The sequence below is a fragment of the Acipenser ruthenus genome, chromosome 12 (genome assembly GCF_902713425.1).
Source record: "Acipenser ruthenus chromosome 12, fAciRut3.2 maternal haplotype, whole genome shotgun sequence".
NCBI classification, from domain to species: domain Eukaryota; kingdom Metazoa; phylum Chordata; class Actinopteri; order Acipenseriformes; family Acipenseridae; genus Acipenser; species Acipenser ruthenus.
Genome location: NC_081200.1, coordinates 7,995,341 through 8,022,947, shown reverse-complemented (window position 1 = coordinate 8,022,947; position 27,607 = coordinate 7,995,341). Strand labels below are relative to the sequence as shown.

The 27,607-nt window shown below is 35.0% G+C and overlaps 1 protein-coding gene across 2 annotated transcripts in view; it reads right to left on the bottom strand.

The window, feature by feature from the left end:
• Positions 1–15,045: 15,045 nt before the first annotated feature.
• LOC117417148 (procollagen-lysine,2-oxoglutarate 5-dioxygenase 2-like) overlaps positions 15,046–27,607 on the bottom strand; it is a 36,236-nt gene continuing 23,674 nt past the window's right edge. Inside the window, exons 9-20 of one of the 2 annotated variants that reach the window (XM_034029019.3) lie at positions 26,569–26,694; positions 26,355–26,476; positions 25,964–26,068; positions 25,208–25,333; positions 24,402–24,543; positions 23,473–23,535; positions 20,990–21,103; positions 19,849–19,914; positions 19,455–19,559; positions 18,644–18,790; positions 17,609–17,734; positions 15,046–16,138 (exon numbers count right to left, since the gene is read on the bottom strand). In XM_034029019.3, coding sequence (XP_033884910.2) covers positions 15,983–16,138; positions 17,609–17,734; positions 18,644–18,790; positions 19,455–19,559; positions 19,849–19,914; positions 20,990–21,103; positions 23,473–23,535; positions 24,402–24,543; positions 25,208–25,333; positions 25,964–26,068; positions 26,355–26,476; positions 26,569–26,694 — 1,398 coding nt within the window. In that variant the 3' untranslated portion in view covers positions 15,046–15,982. The remainder of the gene's footprint in view (positions 16,139–17,608; positions 17,735–18,643; positions 18,791–19,454; positions 19,560–19,848; positions 19,915–20,989; positions 21,104–23,472; positions 23,536–24,401; positions 24,544–25,207; positions 25,334–25,963; positions 26,069–26,354; positions 26,477–26,568; positions 26,695–27,607) is intronic. The other variant, XM_034029020.3, reaches the window with a different exon arrangement.

Here is a 27,607-nt window from a genome sequence, read left to right as displayed (position 1 = left end):
ATGAACCATTGATTTTCCAAATCTGATTTCAAGGCTAGCAGCTGGTAAACCAAACCCAAAGAAAACAAAAAAATCCATTGACTTTGCGTTATACTTCCCTTTCTAAATCAATTTGCTGGGTCGGTATACCCTCGAACAAGTAATGGGGCAGTGATAGGACATTGGGTTGGAGGCCAGTCTTCAGCAAGAGAAGGCAGCTTGCTCAGTGAAGCATTTTCTTTTATTTTCTATTTAACTTGAATGTTGTCGATAAGACAAGTAAAGTAATTATCTGGTCTACAAGTATGAGCATAATAGATTATTATTTATTATTTTATGTGCAGTAGACCTGAAAAGTTACCCTAGTGTGTATTGACTTAGTCATCCCTGCTTAATTTTTGATTTTAGCATCATCTAACCCCTTAGGTAAATCTGGTTATTTTTCTTCCTGGTTGTTTTGAACTATCTGGTCATTATGAATTGAATTGATGGTATTGTGACTAAAAAAAGGCAGGATATCTGTTATCTGTTTTTTTATATTCTCAAATAGCTACAAATTTGTGTTCTGCTCGCATAGTACAAAAAAAGCACTGAAGGATGATCAATTGCTGGGAACTAATTGATTTCCAGGCAGTTTTTAAGGTGCCGAAGGTTAGAAATTCCCTGTGATGCAGAACTGGGTATTAGTTCCTTTTGACTTCCCTTACGTGTCAGCTGTAACCACAGGAGACTGCTGGGTCATCTCTTACAGCCTTTTACATGAACTTGGTATATTAGAACTTGATGGGGACTCATGTCACCTGCTGTAATTCTGTAGCAATCTCATTGGAGACACACGCATAGTGATATATCTCGACTAAATGCAGTACAACTTCTAATAGCATTACTATACACTGCAGTGATCCTTCATGCAAGATAACTGACCTTGTCCTTTGTTAAGTGCTCTTGCGTTCAGCTCAGGACACCTAAATGTAGCCGTGGTCAATTATTTATCAGGGAATGACTAATGTCCTTTGTGTCAGACATTAATTGTTAATTTGATAGCAGCACACAGTAGATGTATTTTAAATCCAACCAGTACAAAACTCTACTCAAATGCTCATGATTGATCATATGATAGAAAAGGAAAAATGTGAAAATGTGAAAGTCCTCTTAATCGTCAGTTATTTTATGCATGTGACTGTGAGTATACCATTTGAACCCAACCCAAGTGGCCTTAAAGCCTGTCTAAAATTCAGTTTCCAGAACGCATTGATGCAATCGAAATCTTGGGGATCGGTTGGTTAGTCTTATTGGGACCATTTTCAATTAATTATTTAGAAGCAGTTTCTGGTTTTAATGAGCAATTAATGAAGCTTGCATAATGCCAATTATCCCATTACGCAGTAAATTCAATGTTAATTGTTATTATTCTCAATTGTAAATGCCTCAGCAATTGTGCAGCTGTATTTTTTTTGTTTGTTTACTATTGAAAGTCAAATAAAATTCAGTTCAGCATTTTTCTGAAAGCATACAATAGCTTTTTTCCATTCTTCAAGGTCCCTGTCCCGGTTGTTCCCTAATATCATAAAAGCCTTCAGTTATGTGGGGGAAAGCAGTGGTTAATGAACAGAGATTTTGCAGCATGTTCTTCCTAGTGCATGTCTTTTTGTCTCAGGCTGTTCTGGGGGACAAATTAATGTGGACTAATAAAAGATCTGCTAAGTGAATTGGAAAACTTACAAGAGGAAAAGTCTGAGCTGATGCAAATGCTTGAATGGTCTGAAACCAAATGAAATAGCTTTTGAAGTGTGTAATTCTTTGCCCAGTGCCTTTCATCAAATGAAGGAATATGACTGTATAGGCTTTTCTTGAAAACTTTGGATCAACATACCTCTGTGAGCAAGTATTTCCAATAGGAATTAGATCAAAAGGAAACCGAGAAGCCAGTGCAATGATGTGAGTTTTGAATCATGCCTTAAAATGAAGGTCACAGCGTATGAGCCCAGTCAACCATGAATAGTCTCACTAATAGCGAGAGGGAAAATGTGTTATCCATTGTATGAAACTTTGCACTTGTTGATGAATGATTTTCAATTCACCTCCAGTAATAGGTTTTATTTATAAATGACTTAGGTCTTAAACTTGATTTCCTTGATTAAGAATCTTGTAAGCTCCTAGAAGAAAAGACCTCAAAAGCAATTGATCTGCAGCCCTGGTTTCATAAAACTGTCTCCTTTTTTTCTTACCTAGTTTTACCTTGTATTTCTCTGGATTCTTTCACAACATGTTATGAGTGACTTAGTTTGTTTGTGATCTTTATATATATATATATATATATATATATATATATATATATATATATATATATATATATATATATATATATATATATATATATATAAATAAATAGATGCATTTTGTTTTAACTAAAAGCTCATGGATTAATTGGCCATTCATTTACTCTGCTTACATTACTCTGTGTACTGTAATAACTTAATGAAAAAATGTTTACATTTCCAGTCCTTTATTTGAATACAATCCTTTGAGATATGTTCAGTTCCTTTTAAAACAGCTGGACAATGTACAAACTGTTGCAGCATTACATCAACAGCAGCTTGGCAATGTTAAGTCTTGCACTTTTTTTATTAATAAAAATAAACATGATGTGTGTGTGAGCAAGTAGTTGCTTCACAATTTAGAATTGTATCCTCTGATAAACAACACAAGGTGTATAATATAACGATTCAACTAGTTAATATGTAATATAAGCTGTTTATAACGCAGCAAGCAGCTGGGAATAGCTCAAGGTTGCCATCATGTGACAGCAGAATGCAATGACACATAATTGATAAAAATGAAGATTATACTGTAGAACATTAATAGTCACTCAGGGCCTCATTTACTAAAGGGTCTTATGCTTTAATGTGCCTCCTCCTAGGATAAGGTGTGCACTATTTTACGCCTTATTCATCAACCTAGATACGGTGCAACTTAAAGCATAAGGCACTCGTTAACAAACACACACACACACACACACATATATTTATTATTATTATTACAATTGTTACAAGATATCACATTATTTTCATATACAATTACATTATATATATATATATATATATATATATATATATATATATATATATATATATATATATACAGACGTGCTCAAATTTGTTGGTACCCCTCCACAAAAAATGAAGAATGCACAATTTTCTCTGAAATAACTTGAAACTGACAAAAGTAATTGGCATCCACCATTGTTTATTCCATATTTAATAGAAATCAGACTTTGCTTTTGATTTTTTATTCAACATAATATTGTAAATAAGAAAACAAATGAAAATGGCATGGACAAAAATGATGGGACCGCTAACCTAATATTTTGTTGCACAACCTTTAGAGGCATTCACTGCAATCAAACGTTTTCTGTAGCTCTCAATGAGACTTCTGCACCTGTTAACAGGTAGTTTGGCCCACTCTTCCTGAGCAAACTGCTCCAGCTGTCTCAGGTTTGATGGGTGCCTTCTCCAGACTGCAAGTTTCAGCTCTTTCCATAGATGTTCGATAGGATTCAGATCAGGACTCATAGAAGGCCACTTCAGAATAGTCCAATGTTTTGTTCTTATCCATTCTTGGGTGCTTTTAGCTGTGTGTTTTGGGTCATTATCCTGTTGGAGGACCCATGACCTGCGACTGAGACAGAGCTTTCTGACACTGGGCAGTACGTTTCGCTCCAGAATGCCTTGATAGTCTTGAGATTTCATTGTGCCCTGCACAGATTCAAGGCACCCTGTGCCAGGCGCAGCAAAGCAGCCCCAAAACATAACCGAGCCTCCTCCATGTTTCACTGTAGGTATGGTGTTCTTTTCTTTGAAAGCTTCATTTTTTCGTTTGTGAACATAGAGCTAATGTGACTTGCCAAAAAGCTCCAGTTTTGACTCATCTGTCCAAAGGACATTCTCCCAGAAGGATTGTGGCTTGTCAATATGCATTTTAGCAAATTCCAGTCTGGCTTTTTTATGTTTTTCTGTCAAAAGTGGAGTCCTCCTGGGTCTTCTTCCATGGAACCCACTTTCGCTCAAAAAGCGACGGATGGTGTGATCAGAAACTGACGTACCTTCACCTTGGAGTTCAGCTTGTATCTCTTTGGCAGTTATCCTTGGTTCTTTTTCTACCATTCGCACTATCCTTCTGTTCACTCTGGGGTCGATTTTCCTCTTGCGGCCGCGCCCAGGGAGGTTGGCTGCAGTTCCATGGACCTTAAACTTCTTAATAATATTTGCAACTGTTGTCACAGGAACATCAAGCTGCTTGGAGATGGTCTTGTAGCCTTTACCTTTACCATGCTTGTCTATTATTTTCTTTCTGATCTCCTCAGACAACTCTCTCCTTTGCTTTCTCTGGTCCATGTTCAGTGTGGTGCACACAATGATACCAAACAGCACAGTGACTACTTTTCTCCATTTAAATAGGCTGAATGCTATACCTAGAAGAATTGATGCTGTTTTGAAGGCAAAGGGTGGTCACACCAAATATTGATTTGATGTAGATTTTTCTTCTATTCACTCACTTTGCATTTTGTTAATTGATAAATATAAACTATTAACATGTCTATTTTTGAAAGCATTCTTACTTTACAGCATTTTTCCACACCTGCCTAAAACTTTTGCACAGTACTGTATATACACATTTATAAGGATTTTCACAAATGTTTATGTACCTGAACTTTGCTGTGTTTTCTCAGGATGTCTGTCTGTCTATCAGCCATGGCAGTTCCTCCACTTGTTCTGTGTGTAGGATAGTAAACAACCCTGGATAAGGGCATCTGCTAATAAATAAATAAATACATAAATACATACATACATAAATAAATAAATAAATAAATAAATAAATAAATAAATAATAGAGGCTTTCCTTAAGGCATGCCTTATCAAATAAAGACCTTGCTATGGTGTGGTAATGAATTCCATAGTGCACGCCTAAATAAGGGGCCTTTACCTTACTGAATACCACTTTATTTGTAGAAATAAGTCGTGCGTTAAGAGATAGTGTTAATGTGTGCCTTATTTCTAATTGTAAGAATATTTAGTGAATGAGGCCATCAGGGTCTTAATCCATACAGTGCTCCCTTGTTATTTTATGATTTGATAATTCACTTATTCAATTTATTCACGGTTAGACAGACAAAGCTTGTGGTAAATTGTAATGTGCTATACTTTGATGTATACAGGCCCACTGTTTTTAATATTTCACTATTTTATTATAGGTAACACTGATAGTAAAATATCAAGGTAGGACTGTACTTAAAGGCTTAAAGAAAGAAAGGAAGGATGGCAAGTTAGGCTATGGTAGTGTTGTGTGTGCTACATACTGCAGGTCAAGATTATTAGTTAGTATTATTTGCACTAAGATTTTTCTGTAAGTCTGGGGAGAACTGTACCTTGTCGGTGGCATTTTTAGCTGTTGCTAACAGAACACTTTTTTTTTACTTTTTTTTTTTTTAAACAGTATTTCATATTTGGAATAGAACAAAGTTAAATTGTTTATTTTTAACCACCAGATGGCATTTGTCTCTCAATTAAAAGCGATACGTATTTTCTATAAGCTCAGCAGTGGAAACAAATATGTAAATACCCTAAAAATGATTTATTACCTCAAATCGTATATATACTACACAGCTGCTTTGAACTACATTTGCTACTTATTAAATAGAAATAAAGTATTTTTTTCTTGTAAATAAGATTTTATCTACATTAGTATCGGACAGAATCTTACTTTTGTAACTGTTTCAGCTCTTTTTACGCTTTCCACAGATTCAGCACATAGCAGCATAACATGTTTTTTATTCGGACCGGATCCTTCTCCTTATATCATCTTGATTCTCCCACCTCCTCCCTCTTGTGCACCCCACAGCTGGTTCTTGTCTTTGGAGGTCTCTGTTTGACATGTTTTGGCAACAGGCTGAGCCTCATGGGCCCAGAATAAGTGACCATTGTACGCAGCTTTAAAACCAGTTTTTGTTTCCTGACTGAAATGATACAGTTTAGCCCCATAGGTTAAATCATTGACTACAGTACTTGGAATAATGAGCATACCTGCTTGTGAATACGTCATAGAGGTCCCAGTGATCTACTTTCTCTGGGAATAAATAAACCCTGTTGGACACACCAACTGCCCAACACAACCTGAAGGCAAACATAGGGCTGAATGTGTTGAAAAATGTGATAAAAAATGTCCTCAACCATTGAATCAACAGCTATCAACAAGAGAACATGCTCAATTTTAGCATCTCTTTAGTTTTGACATAAGTTGATCTTAAATGATGTGGCCGCAACTGCATTCACAATTAAACTGGTCATCAATGGCTTCATTGGAAGGCCACACAAAGGGTCCTTGACAACGTGTGCTTTTAATAATTTTCTATGCATTACAGCAAATGAGGCTATTACTGTTTGCAGGCAATTACTGGTCCTGGGATATATTCCGTTGAATATGTACTAAATATACAATAAATTGATTAACAACTTCAGACCCTGATTGAAATTCAGTTTACAATTTAGAACATGTTTGGGACAAGGACCCAGGCCTGCTGTGACTCTTCCATACAACATGTATGGTGTGTGGGCAATTTGCTTACGTGAGAAATCTGGACCCTGGAATGGAAAGTGTTATCAATTTCTCATCCAGACAAGCTTTACTATATATCAGCTCCTGAATTAATATGCCACACTGTTTATACCAAGTGTAAGCATCTGTTTCAAATAACTGAGATAATCCTAAAAGAAGGCCAGAGAACTTCCAGAGAAAACACAATTTGTCCCTCAACATACTGCAATACATCAGTGTCACCAAATTGCTTTGGTTTTTAACACAAATAAAACAACAACAAAAAAAAAAAGTCAAACGTATTTCTAAATGTATTGGTGAAGCTGGAATTTCTTATTCATGTACTGTATCTATCTTTTTTTCTGTTTAAAAATTGTAAGTGAAAAGAATAGTAGTTCAATGTTTTTACGTTACTTCATTAAAGATAATTATTGTAAATTATAACGTAATCACAATGGCTAACACCAATGCAATACAAACATATTTTATTCACTGCTGTTTAGTTATAGTGGTAGTTTATTGTAGGTCTCCCCTAAGAACCATACATTGTAATTGACTGTATGCCAATGCTCTTAAAATGTGCATCTCAATACCCGACCTAGTAGTTAATCTAACAGACTGAAAGGATCAGGGCAATGATCAGAGGCTCAAACACTGGCTTAACAACAGTACCTGGTTTTAATAGTATTTATAAACTTGTGTCACTGTTTGCTTGACTTCCAGTACTTCAAGATGAAAACTCCCTTTCACAATTGTATGATTTGTCTTTAATATTTGGACCAGGCACTGGACGTTTATTCTATAAAACAAAACGTATGTTTAAAGGTGTGAAACACAAGGTTTCCACATACGTTTTTGTTCCTCAAACTATTGGAAACTAATTAATGCGGGTTGTTTCTTAGACTGGGTCTGTTCCACCATACAAAAATGCATTGTCAAGTTTGTAATTGTATGGCTGGACCTGGACATTTTAACTGTGTCACTTCCTCTGACATGATCCCTTGAAAAGTCATTCTAGTACTGGCGCTACATTCCATGAGCCATTGAATCATGCAGGAGAATTTGTTTAATGATTGGGTCACCCAATCATAGCTCGAATTGGTGTTTTTTTTACGAACATAATTATATATATACATATACATATTATTATTATTTATTTCTTAGCAGACGCCCTTATCCAGGGCGACATACTTACTCTGCTGAGCTTTTCACTAGTCAAAGTACAATTACGCTTCACTGATGAGCCCCAAACAGGGCGAAACATGTCTGCAGTTGCTGTGCTTTGACTTTTAAAACGCTTTTAAAAGCCTTTTGTCAACTTTCACTTTCATTTGATTGTCTCTTGTAATGCTTATATTTGCATATCCCGATTACCCATATATATATATATATATATATATATATATATATATATATATATATATATACACATATATATATACCATGTACATCTTATTAGTACAGGTCACACAACGCTATTAATACAGTAGTTCTTAAGTTTGCAGATTGCAGCAAGCTGTGCTGAGATCAGTCAGTTGATGAATGAGTTATGACTGATATCACAGTAGACTGAAAGGCATGGAGGCCCCCTATGGGGACGGATTAAGAAAACTCTTCTAGTCTACATGGGGACAGATGGAAGATTCAAATGCATGATGACCTCATACGAGGATGCCATTTCCCAGCATATAAAGCAATAAGAAAAAAATTGAAAGCAATGTCAATGAAAAATATATTTGTGTCTAAAACTCCTTTTTAATATTTCACGATTTGCTTTATTGCCCAGCCAAACAAATACTGTATGTCTCCCGCATGGCAGCTAAGACGATAGTTAACATTTTCCCCTGTTGCTCTACATTTTGTTATTTACAACCCAGTGTTGGATGCATGACAGCCTTTGCTTCCTAAAGAGATATCTGAAATAATGGGCCTCCTCCCCAAGAGCTTAGATGGTCAAATAAGACATAAACAATTGCCTATAGAGGGAAATCCAGCATAATCTTACCTCCTTTAAACTATTAAAGAAAAAAGAAAAAATAACTCCAATAAAAAAGTAGATATGGGAAGACAAGGGAAGATCTGTACATGTGGTTTCCTCATGGATATCACCAGCTAGAATTGTTTTACCTTACACTCCAGCTGTGTCTGAATTGTACAGCTGGATGGACACAAATTCTATTAACTTAGCTGGGTGAACAGAATGTTTTGGGACATATTAGTGTGGTGATTTCATTTGGACTATTGAAACTGCATGTACTGTATATGTCTCAGGAAAAGTCATTCTACATACAATGCACACTAATGCCTTGATCTTATACACTGCATGGGATATTAAGGATTTCTCAGTATATTCCAATAATGATAATGAAGATAATAAAATGGAGATATATACAGTAATGTAGAGCATTTGATGGCTTGTTTCATATTGCAAGGTGAAAATTAGGCTTGTTATGCCAGTATAAGAGAACTGTCTTCCATGATTTATGTATTCTTGGCACCAGATAGATGATCACAGGCACTACTTTAAATGGCTTTGGCTGTTGTTCTGAATGTGTATCTGAAGAAACATAAAAAACATTCCGCAGGTGTAACTTCAAACAGCTGTAGGTTAGTGTTCCATTTATATATCTGAACTACCTCTCTACAAATAGCACAATCAAAATTATAATATACTGGTGTCAAAGGTAATTCCATGTCTTGTAGCTATCACAGAATTTAGGTCAAAGATATTTCCTTTAAAATATATTGGACAAGTATTCTGTTAAAAACTATGTATTGTTGCCATAATATAAGGTTTTCACATACATAAATCATAATTAAAATACCTATATAAAAACTAACAATCTGAGCAGCACACATTATATAAGAAGGTTCAATTAGGTTAATTCTGTATAAGAGTTTAGTAAGATCACAAAAGACCAAGCCAATATCTCAACTCAAGTAAGAACCCATTTAGAATCCAATAATTGTATTGCTCATACTGTGCACGAATCACACGCATGTTTGCATTTTTCTCAACATAACGAACTGATGTATTAAAATCAATTCGATTTCCTACAACTTTTTCATAGGCTACCTAATTCTTGTGCGTATAAATGCCTATAACTTCTCTCTGAAGGAGAACGTTCACAAGGTCACGGATTCTATTTTCAGAGGCACCGCTATGCAAGTCTGGCATCCTGACACATATGCAGCTGATTTGTCATTATTTTGCGTTCCGCTGCTGTTCCAGACTAAACACAGACTGAATAAATGTTGTGTAATGCTTTCCTGATTGTTATTATACTGTCATGTATTTACTTTGTGTCAGTGGATGACATTTCAAGGAATTATATTAAATCTAAAATGTATTTATTGCGCACAGATACAAAACTGCCCATGTCTTAAGCCTGCAAGCAATTAACTAACTTAAATGCATCAAGAGCTATTGGTTTTTAACCCTCACCACAGTATCCCGCCATTGGGACTGGTACAGGTAATGTATTCTACGGAGTTATCACTCTGCGTGCAAATTCATCAAATTCATAAACAACATGCCTTAGAAGATTGGATTGCAGATTGCACCGTGTAACAATTTTTTAATTTTTTTTTGGTTCCTGGGTAGTAAGTGTTATTTCCTAATTGCTTATGCCTCAAAAGTATAGAAAATGGCTATTATTCCCCACAAACTTACAGTATAATCGTAAATCTCGAAAAACTACTCACTTCTAAATCTTTTGTAGTCATTTTTGTATTACTTTAGTATAAATACATGTTAATTTGGATTCATATGTTGTTTTTTTCTGACTTTATGTGAATGAAAAGACACAAATTTGCCCGTTTTCTCATTGGAAATTGGTAAATTTCAAAATATCACTGTCCTGGTCACAAAAGCAAAGTTTGTGGGGAATAATAGCCATTTTCTATACTTTTGAGGCATAAGCAATCAGGAAATAACACTTACTACCCAGGAACAAAAATTGTGTTACATAGTGTTGCCAATGGAACTGACAGCAGCCCAAGTTTAATATTGGATATCATCTATAATGAAACTCTTCTGGACTTCCTTAGCAACAGCTTGTAAATAACACATGAGCTAAAGCTTTATGCACAGGGCCCAGTGTTTCACTGATTTAGCTTGTGTTATAGAGTGAAACCTGGCATTAGTAAGCACAGTATATGATTATCTGCCAGTAAGTATTATTTTGGTTTAATTATAACCCCAAACAGGGATTTATAGGTTTTAATCAACCGATGCCTATTCAGTATAATCCGCAGAACTTTATTGCACAGTGGAATCACCTGGGTTGTACTATCCAACTCTTGTGATTATCCCAAGGTTGCCTCTAAAATAAGTGGTTGATGCAATGGATTACCTGGTATTGTAAAATGCAGTTCAAACATATGACTGTGACTTAACCCAGTGGGGTAAAGGGGATCAAATCCACCCCTTGCAGAGGGTCTTCTGGCTATTTATGGGCCTCATTGAATAATCAATAACTCAGTCTCTTTCACTTGGTTGAATTGTGTATTATGGGGTAATATGTAATATTTTTCCATGTATGTATTTTCTATGGAATTGTAAACTCGGTTGCTTTTCTGCAGGAGAATCCGCCCCTAACCAACACATCATCAGCAAGCACATAAAGGCTCCGTGTGTTATTCTCTCATGTCGCTTCTTTTGTTTCGGCTACTCAGTCAAGCGCTGGGAAGCTGAAACAGGGAGTCGACCGCTTAGAGCCTGGAGGAAGGGCTGCCCTCAGCCATGGATTCCCTGAGGTTTCCCTCTAAAAAAGAAAAAATATGCGAGTAGGGGGTTTTTCCTTACGTGAGTGCTGAGCGGTTTGTATTTAGTTCTTCGGGGTGCGTGGTCAGGCTGGAGAGGCTGGGCTCTGCCCCCCAGCGCAGTCATGCTCTGGGGGAAGGGCCGTGTCCAGCCGCTCATTTTCATTGATGTTTCAGTGTTTTGGGGGGTAGGTGTCATTCATGGTCTGGCTGCCTTGTCTTTTCGGGGGAGGTGGCTCATAGCCAATTCCTAGCTGCAGCACTGGGATGCATGTAACTGTTCATGTTTTTTCCAGCCGGTCTCATGCTAGTAGCCTTTGCACACCCACCAACGGAATTTATTATTCAGTTGGGCCCTGAGCGCCCATCACAGTAATTGGGCCAGAGGGCACATTACAGTTCACTAAAATTGCAATCAATAAATCTAATCCATGGCAGATTCTCTGTGCTGAAACTAAAATGTTAGTTCATAAATTAATTTATTATTTGTTAATTTTAGTGTTTTTTTTTTTTTAATCCAATATTGTATTCAGAATGACTGTAATTCTGTGGTTATTTTTTGATGTGTAAAATTATGAAGAGTGATATTTTGTGCAGTTTAAAATGGTATAGTTCTGGATGATGAACTGTAAACAAATACACGCTCTCATAACATACCGCTATCGAAGTACAGTATAATTAAATGTAATAGTTGTGTTCTATATGAGACTAGATGGGGATCTGCAGGTATCCCCATCTAGTTCCCTATCTAGGCTTTATTCAATCTTCAATGGAACACATGTGTAGCCTAAACCTGCAACTGGCATGCTATGAAAAACACTATACCCATCAATCTGTTTCATGTTCTTTTGGGGTACCATTAAATACCAGTGTTCTGTATATTGTTCACAGTACCAAAGTGTCAAACAGGATGTCCAGGCATATTTCAGTCTGATCAGTATTAGTTTTGGTCTTGATATATTTCTCCTCTTTCTGAGAAGTCATGCAGCACCAGTTCAAGCAGACTCCCAGATCTTGGCTCACTCTGCACTGTCTCAGTATTTTTCCACCAACAAGTCACACTGACTCAAGTCTGCAGATTTCAATCTGTGGGTGTGAAATCCTTCCAAGTAAATTACAAGAGTGCTCCTTCAATTGTATATCTACAATACTTTATACAGATTCACATTTTTTGTGTAAATAAACAAGTGTATACTGCATTACACTAAATTACATTCCAGATTACTTTTCATATGTACATTTAGTAGTTCAAATTTTACTGTATAAAATATCCTTAATAGAATCATGGAAGCTGAGGTTTTGTGTAACAAGCACAACTCTGTAAGTCAGTATGAATGACTGTATATATACCAGTTCTGTAGTCTTCAGTGTTTCATCCAAAAGACTCCCAACATATTTTTAGCTGTGCATTCTGATACTAAGGCTATACCAAAAAGCACTGGCATCATTTAGAGAGTGTAGTTTGCATAATTATAACTGACAAACAATAAGTGCTATTTTGGCTGGGAAATGACCGTGAGGAATTTTAAATGGATGTCTATAGCGATGGGTGCAGAGGCCTCTCTGTTAGTGCCAGGTTAAACTGCTGCCAAGCTTTGAACTCTTCTCTCCTTTGATCTTGTTAGAGAAGCAGGGCTCTCTGTTATTGCAGGTTCTTGTGACTCCACCACTTGTGGTCTAAAGAAAGAGCTTGCTGTCTCCATTGTGCGTTTCAGCATCTTTCCTTCTCAACCTGGGATTCACAAGCAGCTCTGCTCCTCGCACGATTCTGGCTACATATTTTGTGCATTTAATGATACTTAACAGTTCAATGAAAAGGTTAAAAAAAAAAAGAAAACTCTAATGGAGATCCAACACTTCTCACAGCAATTGTAAATCAACATTTGGCTTTACTTACAGTTGTCTGTGTTTTCATTCTTTTTTTTTTTTTTTTTTTAACAGTACGCAAAACACCAGAAAGTTTCCTGTTTTTCTTAACTGCTGGGAATCAAAGTCCAGTGCCACAAATCATGCTGCTCTTGTCTGTAATATTGATAATGAACTGTACAACCTCATCCTGATCTTTCCCCTGGAGTAATCAATAGGTGTCTCTATATTTGTCTTCGGTAAGAACAATATTAATATTATATTGAACAATGCTTTGAACAGGTCTGTCTAAATTCTTTAACAGCTGCAAAATGTAAAAAAGCGGTGCAGATATAGCTATAATACCAAACATATTGTTACAGAATGCATTCTCACTCAATCACCAACATGTGAGGGAATTTTCTGTCTTGAAACAATGAATACACACACATTATACTTCTAAAACAGTTCTACTCATCGATAATCATTAACAATAATGAATGAGACAGGACAATGGCAAATGGTTTTTTAGCACCTAAATTTGGCCCACGGCCAAGCTCCCATCTCATTAACAAACCACCCTTCTGGTTTATTGAAACAAAATGGAAGAAAAGGAATGCTAGGAGCGTTCTTGGTATATATCCTATTCATGTGCTGAAAGTGCAATTTGTGGATGTTCATTGTACATTAGTTACAGAATGCAGCATGTAGGTAGAGTATTAGAGACGATTTAGACAGTTTGGTTAATTGATTGAATGAGAATACTGAGGGTCATTGTCTGACTGGCTGGGATTAATGCAATAAACAAAAATATAATTCAGGTCTCTTAACCAGTTTTCTAGTGTTATTTCTGATTGGCTTACCACATAGGTGGATTGGGGAAAGTCATTGAACACTTTCAAGGACTTACAGTAAAAGTCAGCTTTTACAGTTCAATTTGTGATTCATAGGAACTTGACTCATGCAAGGACATTTCTGGGTCAACCAAAATTAATAGATTTGGAAGGGAAGACAGCTGAGGAATAGGGTTTCCCATTTCATGTTTTTTTAAACTCTATCTTCCATATCACATTTTTTAAAGTCCAAATAACTGGAATATATATATATATATATATATATATATATATATATATATATATATATATATATATATATATATACACACACACACACACACACACATATATATATATATATATATATATATATATATATATATATATATATATATACACATATACATACACACACACAAAGAATATAATTTCATCAAAATAATTAGTTTCTTCCCTGGTTCTGCTTGAAAAACACAGACAATCTATGTACTCATATCAATGCTACTTTGTGAGTGTAGGGTGTGTGTGGCAGCCATTTAATCTGTTTTCATGAGGCCGAAGCCAGGCCTGCGTAAAGGGATTACTAGGATGAAGACAAAGTGCTTGTGACTTAGTAATAGAGTAGGGGTTCCCTACGAGGGAGCGAGGGACTTCCCCCAAGGGGAAACTAAGGAAGGATAGGAGGACAAACTAAGGTCTCCCTGGCTTACTGAGTCGTCTAGTCGAGAGAGGTCAGACTCGGCTGATGCTCCAAGGCCACAGGGATAACACAGGGGGGGAGTCCCAGCTCCAGTCCCCCCGAAATACACAAAGGTTCACTAATCAACGGTTTTTGGAAACGTAATCTTACATAAGCAAAATATTTGTAATTATAACAGCGTCTGAAGCTACCTATTTTTCTGAATTTCAGTCACCAATAATGTAGCATCCTGACCTCACCAATAATGTAGCATCATAAAAAAAGATTTCCCTTTTCTTGCTAGATACAAGTAAGGACATACAAAAACATCTTACTGTACCTGTGGACAAATAACACTTTATTTTTTTTTTATTTTTTTTTTTACATCAATATGACATAATACGTTAATTTGGTGAATGTGTTCATGGTGTACAGCTCGTTTAAGATGGTAAATCTCTTACAGTAAACAATACAACAGATTTGATTCTCCTTGAAATGATAATCAGTTCAATAACAATTGTCAAGTTGGACATTAACAATCTTTTTAAAAACAAAAACATGTTTAAATTGAGTCAATTTCAAGTAAAAGTTGTAATAGATTTGTATATAAATCCTGAATATCATAGCACCAGTGTTCTAATATTTTTCTGGAGCTGGTGTGCAAAATTACAAAAATTGAATACTCTCAGTTCATGGGCACAGTATCCTGATAACACTGACAGTGTCACAAGAAATAATCAGTAGTAAGACGTATTTCTGATGACAAAAAAACCCAGAAAAAAACATAAAATGACAATAGCAACATGCATGTGCAATAACAGTAATCTCCAAGAACATCCAAAATTCAGCCAAAACATAATAAAACAAGAATCTCGATAATATCAATTTAGAAATTATTTTAGAGTCAACACCATTCAATTATTTAATGGCAACATTTCAAAAGTATGTTGAAAATACCTTTGCTTTTTTATTACACTTTTTTTTTTACATTTACTTGAAGATGTATTTATTAGTCAGCTAAATAATCATATCTTCAGTCATTTCCCCTTATTACACTGCAGATTCCTTAGGTAGCATTTTCTTAAAATTAGATCATTTTGTACAGCATTGAAATTACTGCTTTATTTCACTGTTTCATGTCGAATGCATTCACAAATACGTGAGGGTCTACTTTTGGTTTCCACTATTTTACCACTTGCAAAAAAAAAAAAAAAAAAAAAAAAGGTGTGTTCAAATAAAAAAAAGCAACTTCCAATAAAGAAAAAAAGAAAAGGCATTTCTTCCTAGTTTATGGGTCAATAAATGAAACAGCAATGTATCGTGTTCCATTTGTAGTTGGCAGTCCTTCGTGCAAGTGAGTCAGTCTTCCTGGGTGCATAAAACTCCATCCTTTTCTTGGAGATTCAAGAGAGCAGTTGTATCTATGAAACTTACAGCCACCACCCTGTAACAAAAGAATACAACAATTGCATTTAAAATGTTGGTTTTGTCTGGCTCTGTGTGTCTGCTACTGATGAAAATTGCATATTGTCCTACATTTCTAATCCTCCACACCAGATGCATAACTGCTATAAAAGTGCATGCTATAACAGCAGTGCAGGTGGAAATTGATGTTCCAGTATACAGTGCTCCCCCTTTAAACAGTTGAGAAGATTATTAAGAGAATAACGTTTTCCAGTATGATGAACTGTACCCTACGATTACCTAGTTTAAATGTAAAAAATACGTTTTAAAATGTACTCAAATTTATTTTTCTTCAGAAATGTCTCCATAAGTGTAATATAGTGATCTCCTACCTACAAGTCTGATGTATTATTTTTGTTTGTGTCATGCACAAAAATTAGATGGGCTCAGTTTTGTTTGGACTGAATTACATTTTCTTTATTTGATTTCCTGAAGCAAACATTGTTATTAATCACTAATTGGTTGTGTTCATTCTTTAGTAAAAGTGATATGATATTTGTATGTGTGTGTGTGTTTTATGGGATGGTGAAGGGGCAAGTAGATTTTTCAGAAGGACAAGTAGATTTTTCTAACATTTTGTCCCTTGGACAAGAAGGTTTTTTTTTTTTTTTTTTTTTTTTTAAATTGCACACCCCTGGAATATTAAGATCAGTGAAATATGTGCAACCTCTGACCTTACCAGAATGTCACATGTGTGCAGACTGGTACATGGAACAGTACATGGTGACCTACTGTAATAGCAAAGGGTCTAAGACTTTGTAATCAAGTACAATTTACAGTATATAATGTACTGTAGCGAGGTAAATTCAAGAACTGGGGAAAATAAGACTCATTACATTTAAGCCCCAGGCCAGCTACAAAAATAAATACAAAAAGTAAGGAAAAAAAGAAAAATCTAAACTAAGTAGGAGTACAGTATATACACAGGGCTTTACAAATGTACTGAATTTGTTTAATAATTTCAGACAATCAATCATATTACTGTTTCTTAATGAATTGGATACAAACAGGTAAACACGAAAAACAACTCTTGTTGTTCATCATAGGGATTTAATACTGAATTATTCTTTAAATGAAGCAATGTTGCTGTACAGCACCCGTTTCTATGACATAATACAGTGCGGTACAACTTGTAAAGATAAAGCACAGTGCTTAAAAAATACTGTTTTAAAAAGGTATTGTGCCAATCAGAATGCACCATCCACAAATACTCAATGCCATTTTTGATTATACAAAATGATAAAAAAAAAAAAATTCACATGTCATCAAGTTGCAGGTTGCAAATTGACAAAAAAATGAAAACGAAAGAACTATATTTACTCATGAACCCACACTAGCAAATGCACTGTTAAACACTGAAAGTTTTTCACTGATTATCTTTATAGGTTATGGTTCTGTACTGTTACTTTGAAGAAGATAATCAATACTTTTAGTGAACTGACAAACTCACCTCAAAATCTGTTCCTTTACTGTTAAGAGCGATGTTGATCGTAAATGTTGAGGAATCATGATGTGGTCTCAATGATGCTTGTCTGTCAGGAGTGTACTTCACAACGAAATTCAGCAATGCATAGCCCTTCATCAAAGTCAATGGAAAACCATCCATTATGGAAACTCAAACCAGTTACACTCTTGTCAGTTCAGTTAGGACAGCATTACATTTTTAAAAAGAATGACTTTCTAAAATAAATATTATTATCTCAGTTGTATGTTGTTTAATAAAAATAAAAAAATAAAAAAACTGCCTATGAAAGGTCTAGATAAGATTTTTCAGCTAGATATTAAAGACAAACTAACAAAACAAGCTTTACAATCTACAAATTGAGTTTTATTTTATTTTAATGATTCGTGCAGCAAATGTACCTATTGCCAAACTGTCCATTGACAGGTAAATCGTTACAAATTTTTACATGTAAGGCTACTTTGTAGAATATACTGAAAATCTGTGATAAACCTGTTTGCATTACTTTCAAGTTAATTCATTCCAATGCAATATACATTGATAATTATAGTAATCAGTCTTTGATGACAATACTTCTAGTCTGGCCACCCTAGGTTGGCTGTGTTAGGAGAAAGCCAAATGCATTTGAAATTAAACTACTCTATACATTAAAAAACATGCAGCTACTCTCTGCCAATCATATGCATTAGTTGTCTTGACAGACTATAGTAATATGTTAATGAATAGGTTAAGTTCAAAATCATTTGCATTTAGTTTTTTAAATTATGTTTTAAAAAAAACAAAAAACACAACAGCCTGACAAAAGCTTCACAGACACCATACAGAAAGCATTACTATGAAGGGATGGAATAACATGGAATAAAAAATAAATCTCACACCATTTACTGTTATTGCACTGCCAAGCAGTCATTAAGCTGAAGCTTGAAATAATGCCAGTGTCATTATTTTTTTCTTTCCCAATAATGATGAGAACTAAAAAAAAATTCCATGAGCCTCTGTTCTAGAGCACACTTACAAACTTACCTTTGTGTAATAGCCAGAAAAAACTTTGAGTGTTACTGGAGAAATAAACTCTCTGATGAAATGTAGCCATTCCTTTTCATAATCAACTTGCGTCATGTGAATATCATCTGTTGGAACATTTTCATAACCACCAGAAATGCGCTTATCCTATAAAAAAAAAATAAAAAAAAAAATTACAATAAGTTATGGAGGAGAAAATAATTTGTATATTAATGCTAATTTAATTATTGCTGCCAATTTTGATTGATGTATTTTTTTTTTTATTTAGTAGTTGCCAATTGATTTTACCCCGTTTTTCTCCTAGTTTGAAATGTCCAATTGTATTTTAGGCTCAGCTCACCGCTACCACCCCTGTGCTGCAGAGCTACAGTGTTGGAGGACAACGCAGCTCTGGGCAGTTTACAGACAAGCCTGGAGGTGCCCGGCCAGTCCACAGGGGTTGTTGGTGCGTGGTGAGCCGAGGACACCCTGGCCGACCTGCACTCCACGCGGAGTGCCTTTACCGGATGCGCCACTCGGAAGCCCTGATCTATTTTAATATACACTTTCATAATTCACAAATTAGAGGAAAAAAAGAACAATCCCTGATTTACTATTGTTTTCATACTACTGTTGCTTTCCCTTGATAAAGTATTTCAGAATTCTGTTTAAAAAAACAAAACTTTGATAACTAGATTATGAACAGGATAGTAGGTTCCAGACATAACAATTTTAGACAGTGTCACTCTATACAGTACACTGCTTGGTATGATATGCTTGTAGGGTAACATATAGGATAAACGTGTCCGATACAGATTTGAATTGGTCTTACCGTATACTTTCCACCTGACCAGCTTCCATAGTGTTCCATTTCTCCTATCAATTCATCACATGCTTTCTCAGAAAATATAGGGAACCAGAATACATCTGGACAGGGCTACGATGAATGATAAAGATTTCACGTTTACTTGATTTATATGCTTCATCAAAAGTATGTGTGAACACAACAGTTAAAACAATATATTTGATGACTGAACACCTGATTAATCTCTAAATACAATTGTATATAAAAAAGTGAATGCTGGTGATGCATAAAAAGTGGGTAAATCGATAAAATGCTTAATCTGAACATCAATTCAATAGGAAATAAGGCCTGTTCATAAAAAAAAAAAGTGTTACTAACACTCATTCTAAAAACAATTTATATTCAATGTAATGATACACACCTGCTCTGCCAGATTCTGGGTAAATATTTTGGAATAGTTTTGGTGAATGTATTTTTCCTTCCAATCCTGTAATGAGATATTTAAAAATAAATAATCTTTTTTGGCGTCTACATCTCTAATGGAAAACACCACGAGGCTGAGCTCCAACAGTCGACTGTGACTTCACAGACCCTTGAGAAATCACTGCATTTCATTGCAGAGGCAGAGGTATGAAAACAGAAAGTTATTGTCATTCGCATGTTATTTTGTCGCTACTACTTGAGCTGTGCCGTGTGAGGTGACTGTTTTTAATAATTGTGATGCTGTTTAATATTTACGATACGTTTGTTTGTTAGTAATGTCTGTAATATCTGAAAAACACCCAGAACACCTATAGAAAAATGATGTTCACCTCAATATATATATATATATATATATATATATATATATATATATATATTAATAGTTAAACATTTTAAATACATTTAAAAAAAAAAACAGTTTAGTGTTGCTACTTTTTCTTTCTAACACAAATCAGGACTGCACTGATGTTCCGGATCATTAACCAACAAATGATATTACTGCTCAACATTTTTTTTCAGAGATAACTTCACATTGTCATACTTTTTATGTGTGAATAAAAATCCCTCTCAATCATAGCCATTGCTGAAGCTTATTTATCAACGGGCAGGTATATGACTGTATAAGTGGTGGGCTTGATAAAGTATTTCAGAATTCTGTTTAAAAAAACAAAACTTTGATAACTAGGTTATGAACAGGATAGTAGGTTCCAGACATAACAATTTTTTCTTGAGGTCACATGAATTCAACTTAAAACTGATTTAGGCTGGGACCAAATCAAAGCTTTGACAACCCATAATCGCACTTAACAAAACTGTATTTAGCATCGTTTTCTTTTTATGAGTAGAAGAAAGAAAATACTTACAAAAAAAAGAATGCTATTAAATACAGTTTTGTTAAGTTTTGATTTGGTCCCAGCCTTAGTCTTATAGTTATAATGCTATCAAATTAGTGTGGGTATCTCTAGATACATATTCTCTAGGAATATATTAGCCACATTAAAATCAGCAATGTTATTCAGGCTCACAAAGGCTCTATAGGACATACATATGTACAGGCATATTTTTCCATTGACACTTACCACTGGGTTTTCAAAAATCTGCCACAAGTCATTGTTGAAATGAGATGTATTGTAATTTGCAGTTGAAATTAGCCTTCCAAATTCATGACGATTTGTAATGTACATGAAAACTCCCTATAGTTAATAAGAAAGTCAAGTTACTTATGATGGAAATGGGAATGTAAAACATTACACAGCACTGACATATTCCTGAAAAAGAACAGCTTGCTATCTTCCAATAATATTTTTGAACTTGCTGTAAGAAAAAAAAAAGAAAAAAAAAGTTTACAAAACCTGACAAAAAACACCCCAAATATCTTAATACTTTATGCTTTGCAAATATATTTTAATACTAGACATATACTTCAAAAAATAATACACTTCCTTGTCCTTTATCGGCCTGAAAAGAATGGGTAGTTAGCTGAATCAGGATTTAAACACACAGATCTACATTGATTAAAATTCTGATTAAGGCTGTGTTCACACTGGGTCAATTTAGAGGGTTTGGTCCGCACTTGGTATGGTTCGGTACATTTGGTGTGAAGTGTGAACAACAAAGTCCATTTGGGAAACAAACCGGACAGAGTCCACCTAAAGAGGTGGTCTTGGGCTGTTTGGCAAATGCTGGTTTGCTTGCTAAAATGTCAATATGAACAACTGCTGGACTCGGTCCTTTTGCACATAGGAAACGAACTATAAAAGGTAACCAGACTAGGAAGTAAACATTTTGAGGAAAGTTCATATTCTGAGGAAACAATTAGAGCAAAAAACAAAGTGTTTCAGGGAACTAGATTAGGGTCACAGTTAATTTCAGCCTTCAATAGCTGCCATCTTTCAATATGCCTTGTAGGATATTGTAAACATCTGGTTCACAGACCATATTATAAACAGTGTACTTGAAAACTGCATTGTGATCACAAACAAACTCGGTCCTGAACAAAATGGGAAAAGGACCAAAAACAAAAAAGAAAACGATCTTTAGCTTGCATCCAAATAAACTTGTATCTTTGACCGCAGATTAGTGTAAATAGCAAGCTACAGTGTGTCAAACGAAACCAACCAGGACGAGTTTGTTTGAAACTGACCCAGTGTGAACGCAACCTAAAAGGGACCTGTATCACACCTGGAAAAATAATTAGAATATTTAATTAGCTTATAGGCAATGAAGGAAATGGGAGCAGGGTAAAAACACAGTGGGATTACTATTATGGCAAGGCTATTCCAAGGCTAGATCCAGGGTGAAATATTCAGATTAATTAATATGCAGCAAAGTGTGGGTTCATAGTTAACTATTTACAGGCCAGGTTACAGTTCTTTCATAAATCGCACACATTCTAAAAATAAATAAATAATAATAAATACTTATTTTAAGGCAAACTCGGGTCCCTCTTTTTGAAGTTACAATGTTAATTAAATAGAGAAAGCATTGGAATAGAATAGCATTTTAAATAATTTAATAGCTTAACATCTAGTTAAAATATGTTCTAGTTACTCTGAAAGGGCAAATGTCAGCAGGCCCAGACAGCAGTGGCCCTTAAATGGAGCATGTATAACCTGGACTGGAAATGGTTAAGTGATTTGTGGTTAGACAGCTGCAGGGAATGCAGGGGTGTACACTGGGCTGAGTTTGGGCTACAGCTGGCCTCACACCAACTTCATGTACATTTACCAATTATAATTTATTACGAGTACTAACAGTTCAATCTAAACAGGATGCTTCCCTTTAGCTTGCAGTTTTATTTTAGTTAAAATATGAAAAGATCTGAATTACAAAATGTTTTGCATACACAGCAGACCACAATATTTTGTCTTGTATGGCACCTGGATTTGGATACTGACAAAACAGTGGTTGTTTGCAGAGCAAACAAAGCCCTCAAAAGCAGGGTGCTTTTGTTAGTATTACCAGTATTTAATTTTAACCACTTAAAAATCAGGCACATAATGAAAAAGACTAAAGAGTCGACAATGCATGCAAGTTTAGATGCTTTATAGTAAATCCTTCATTTACTGTGCTTGTATTCAACATTAAGCATTTCACCAGATTTTCAGAAGTGGGACTCAATTGGTAATAGAAGTTTGGAGAATTCTGGGTATATAAGTTTTTCACTTCAAGTCAACAAACATTACTGTTAGTTTGCAACACTAGAAATTGTGTTTTATGTGCTAATTATGTTACATTTTACAGTATAGAGCCCACAGGACTGATAATTAAAATGCTACTTATATATTCAAAGTATACCCTCTGAAATAACAATCCCCACAATAGTTTAGGATTAACACGAGAGAAAAATAGATTAAAAAAACTAACAGGATCATAAACCTCATAAATCACTGATTGGTGATAAAAAAGCTAGTAAATGAAATTGCTGGTGAGTTTTTTAAAATTATGTTTTATGTTGGCTAGCAGAAGGGAAGCAGTCCTTAAATGTACCGTTATACCCTTCATAAACTTTATACTTCATGTAAAATTCAGATATATAAAAATAATTAAAACAAAATGAAACCTTTGGGGGCCTGAGCATATGGAATGATTCCGGAGAAGGGGAGTCTTTTTCCCTTTGTATTGTCTAAAATGAAGGAGAGGCACCATGTAAGTTGTGTAACATAAGGGTATATCTATTTACATACACCTCGAAAAGGAAAGAAGAGATGCCATAAGCAGTGGACTTTTCTTAAAGCTGCTGTTCTGGAATGTGTTTTCTTTTAAATAGAGCATGCAGCCAAAAAGCAAAGCTTAAAACATGGGAGAAATGTAAACACTGATTGCAGATGCTTTAAATCAGCTACTGCAACATTTTGAAAGAGCTCACAGCACAATAGCTTTAAAAAAAAGGTGAAGAATGAAAAAGGGAAAGAAAGAAGAATGTGAAGCCAGCTGAAGTCTTATTAGCTTAAGATGGGCACATGGTGAGTATAGAGTAAGAACTGGGGTGATGGTAGTTGAACTGGAGCAGCAATCCCTTTACAACCATACAAAATACCACACATAGACAGACGTCATGCCTGAAAAAACAAATAGGGCATTTATACTTGCCAACTTTTCTTTCCCTTAGTGGAGCTGCAGTTTTTTGAGAAAAGGTTCATTGGCACATTGACAGCGATAGCTTAAATTACTGTTCATTCAAGATGTTAAAATTGAAGCAATCAGTTAGAAATGCCTGACTAACATTAGCTCTCAACACACATTTCAAAATGAAGAAACCATACATCATGCACAGAAAATAAAAATAAAAAATGGAAGTATTTGAAAATGACAACTTTGTTTATGTTTAAAAAATTAAAATGCTTAATATAAAGTTATAATGTATAAATACAACTTAAAGTATTACATTAAAACACTAATTACTATTAAAGCTATATAGTTTATTTTTATGTGTCTTTGTATTGCTGTGTAAAACTGCAGATGCCATTGGGGAAACACTGCTAATCTTACCAGCTGCCGAGCATTTTTGCAGAGCGCCATGTCAGGATCCAGTTTCTCTAAAACAAACTGGTTTCTCTCCTTCAATTCATTTCTGAGAGTCTCGCCCTTAATGAGGTAGATATGAGCCATGTATGGAATGTTCCATACACCACTAAACAAAAAAAAAAAAAAAAAAGAGAGAACATCTTTTTTTTTTTAATGCATGTATATTTCCTCCTGTCATACAAATATATCAGCTTTTCATTACAAGTTCCTGTGTGTTTCCAACCACCAATAAAACCATGACCCAACCTTATTTTTAAAAGTCCAGTAAACTAGTGGAAAATCCTTGGCAGCATGTTTGACATACAAAGCACATGTTCCATATGGAAGAGATCAAGTAACAACTAACTTTGTCTGCGGTTTGGTTCAGACGTTAGAATATTTGTTAAACATTCACCAAGATATAAGCAGATCAGTGATACTAATCAGACATAAGAAAAGTAACTCATTCAATTCTAACACATTATAATGTTGTGTATTTACAACAAACAACAAACAAACAAAAGGTCATGATTTGTAATGCTATTTAAAGCGATATTGTACAATAAAAGAACATGTATCAGTTTTGGCAGCACAGCATTTATTGAAGAATAATGTTAATAAATTTAAAAACAGATGTTACAAAAAACGTATAGAAATGGTTAATCACCGGGGAGGAGTTGGCTAGTTTGTTTGGCTTTGTTTCCCTTGAGGAGTTGGTATCATTAGCAACTTGTAATTACACACCTTGTAACTTACACCAATTCTCAGGCAAAGAATAATGCAAAACTTACACTCGTTTGCTTTGAACAATGTCGATATAATCTTCAGAGCGAGCATAGTAACCATCCAGACTTAAGGCACCCCAGAAGTTTGACCAGAGTTTTCCATGACGGCTTACCAAAGGACCAATTATTTTTCTGCAGGAAACAAATAAAAATAAATAAATAAATAATAGTAATTTAGGCCGTTTAAAAAAAAAAGTTAACTTTTCACTGCTGCTCTGGAAAAATAAACATTCCTAAATTGATGATAAACTCTATTCTCAGGTCTCTTTATTTAAGCTCTATAGTCATGCCTTTGTGATCTGTGCCTACTTTATAATCCCTATGTAAAAATTATAAAAAGTAACAGGTAAAGGCAAGTAAAGGCAAAAAAATAAATATGACTGGCTTCACCAAGAATGGTTATCCAAGCATAGCTAAAGAACTTCTGCCACTATCATAAAATATTTTCCTAAGTGCCCAGAAGTATTACAGTATACGGGTAGCCAACCAAAGAGACATCTGTTTAACGGCACACTTTGAAAAAAGTGTATTCGTTTGTTTTGTTTTCACTGCTCAGTGCCGTTTATAGCTGTGGCAGCTCTACTTCATACTGAGACCATCTGCTCATTCCAACAGGAAGACATCCACGATTATTTTTAAACTGGATGGGATTTTCAGTCTCTAAATTGTTCTTGTGGTTTCTGTACTTCAGGAAAAATAGTTACCAGGGAAGAGAATGTGGGAGTCTACATGTATCTTTCCACTGTATCTACCAACACATACCTGTTTTGTTCAATTAACAACCTCAAGGTCTGGGTGTTTGTCAAAACAACATCAGCATCAATGCTAAAATAGTAGTCACAGCTTTCACGTTTGCGACACAGTTCCCTAGCAGAAAGAGATAGAAAATGAAACTCCATTATAATATAAAGCTGTTTTATATAGCTAGAAAATTCAGACAATATACAGGTTTTAGAAAAACCATGGTGAAACACATATTATTTAAAACATAGTAAGATTATTTTTAAATAGGTAATTACAGTTGTTTTTTGTTACTGGTGATAATTAAAGTTAGTTATGTTTTCCCCAATCAATTCAAACTTTATGAATATACTGTAGCCTGTTCAAAAAATGATATGCACAATGAAAAACAAACAAACAAAAAATAACTTACATTCCCATATTCCTGGCTTCCCCTTGGCTCAGGTTCTCCTCAGGGCCCACAACTTTAAAGCTCTTAAACACATTTTTATTTTGCACCCACAGCTTCTGCATGTGCTTTTCATGGTAAACTTCCTGCACAAGGGAGGACAGTTACAGTTAAGTGACTGGCTTCATTTTGAGGAATTTCCAGTAAAGGGTTTCAGAATTCTGCAGCCAGTACTCACATTGTTATGGATAAAGATATGAAGTTTATCCTTTGGGTAATCCAGGGTCAGTAATTTTTCAAAAAATTCAGGCAGAAAGGGAGTTGGCTGTTCAATGAACACACCGATAGTCACACTTGGATAGTCCTGATAAATGAAATTAAACAAGATCAAGCAACTTATGAAAGATGCTGAAACTAAATACAGTATTGTATATTTCAGTATATACAGTTTTGAACACATATTGTTTGTCAGGTCTCATTTCTCACACAGTCATGTCATGTTTGCCATAATGTTTTAGCACTCTGCATGTATTATTAATTTATTATTATTTAGCAGATGCTTTTATCCAAGGCAACTTACAAAGACTAGGGTGTGTGAACTATGCATCAGCTGCAGTCACTTACAACAACGTCTCACCCGAAAGACGGAGCACAAGGAGGTTAAGTGACTTGCTCAGGGTTTCTTTAACCGCTGGACCACACAGACTCCTGGTAGGTATATTATACTGTACATTTTATATACATAGGCAAATCTGTTCTGATCTGGTTTAAAAAGAGGAAAAACTTGTTTTTATTCGGAAACCTCAATCTTAAATAATAAAAATTTGTCAAAAGTAAAACAGACCACATCCTGTGTGTAAAAAAAAAATGGAGGCATAAGATTAAAGTACAAAGCCAATACATACAAGGAAAAAGTCTTCCACGCATTTTAAAACATAAACTACAGATAACATGTGTTAAGAGATGCCACATGTATACAATGTAAATGTAAATACATTAGGGAACATTCCATCTCGACAGTTTAATAGCATATTGTATACATTAACCATATGTATTATACTGTATACTTGGGCTGATTCAAAATCAAGCTTGGACATGTTTGTCTTAAATTCTGTGATAAATGAGAAATATAATCTGTGTAAAAGCCTAGGATTCCAAAGTTTAGCAAAAGTTGCCTTTCAATTTGTGTTGGACTAGAGGAGAGAGAGAGAGAGAGAGAGAGAGAGAGAGAGAGAGAGAGAGAGAGGGGGGACAAGAAGCCACATTGCTTGGGCTGG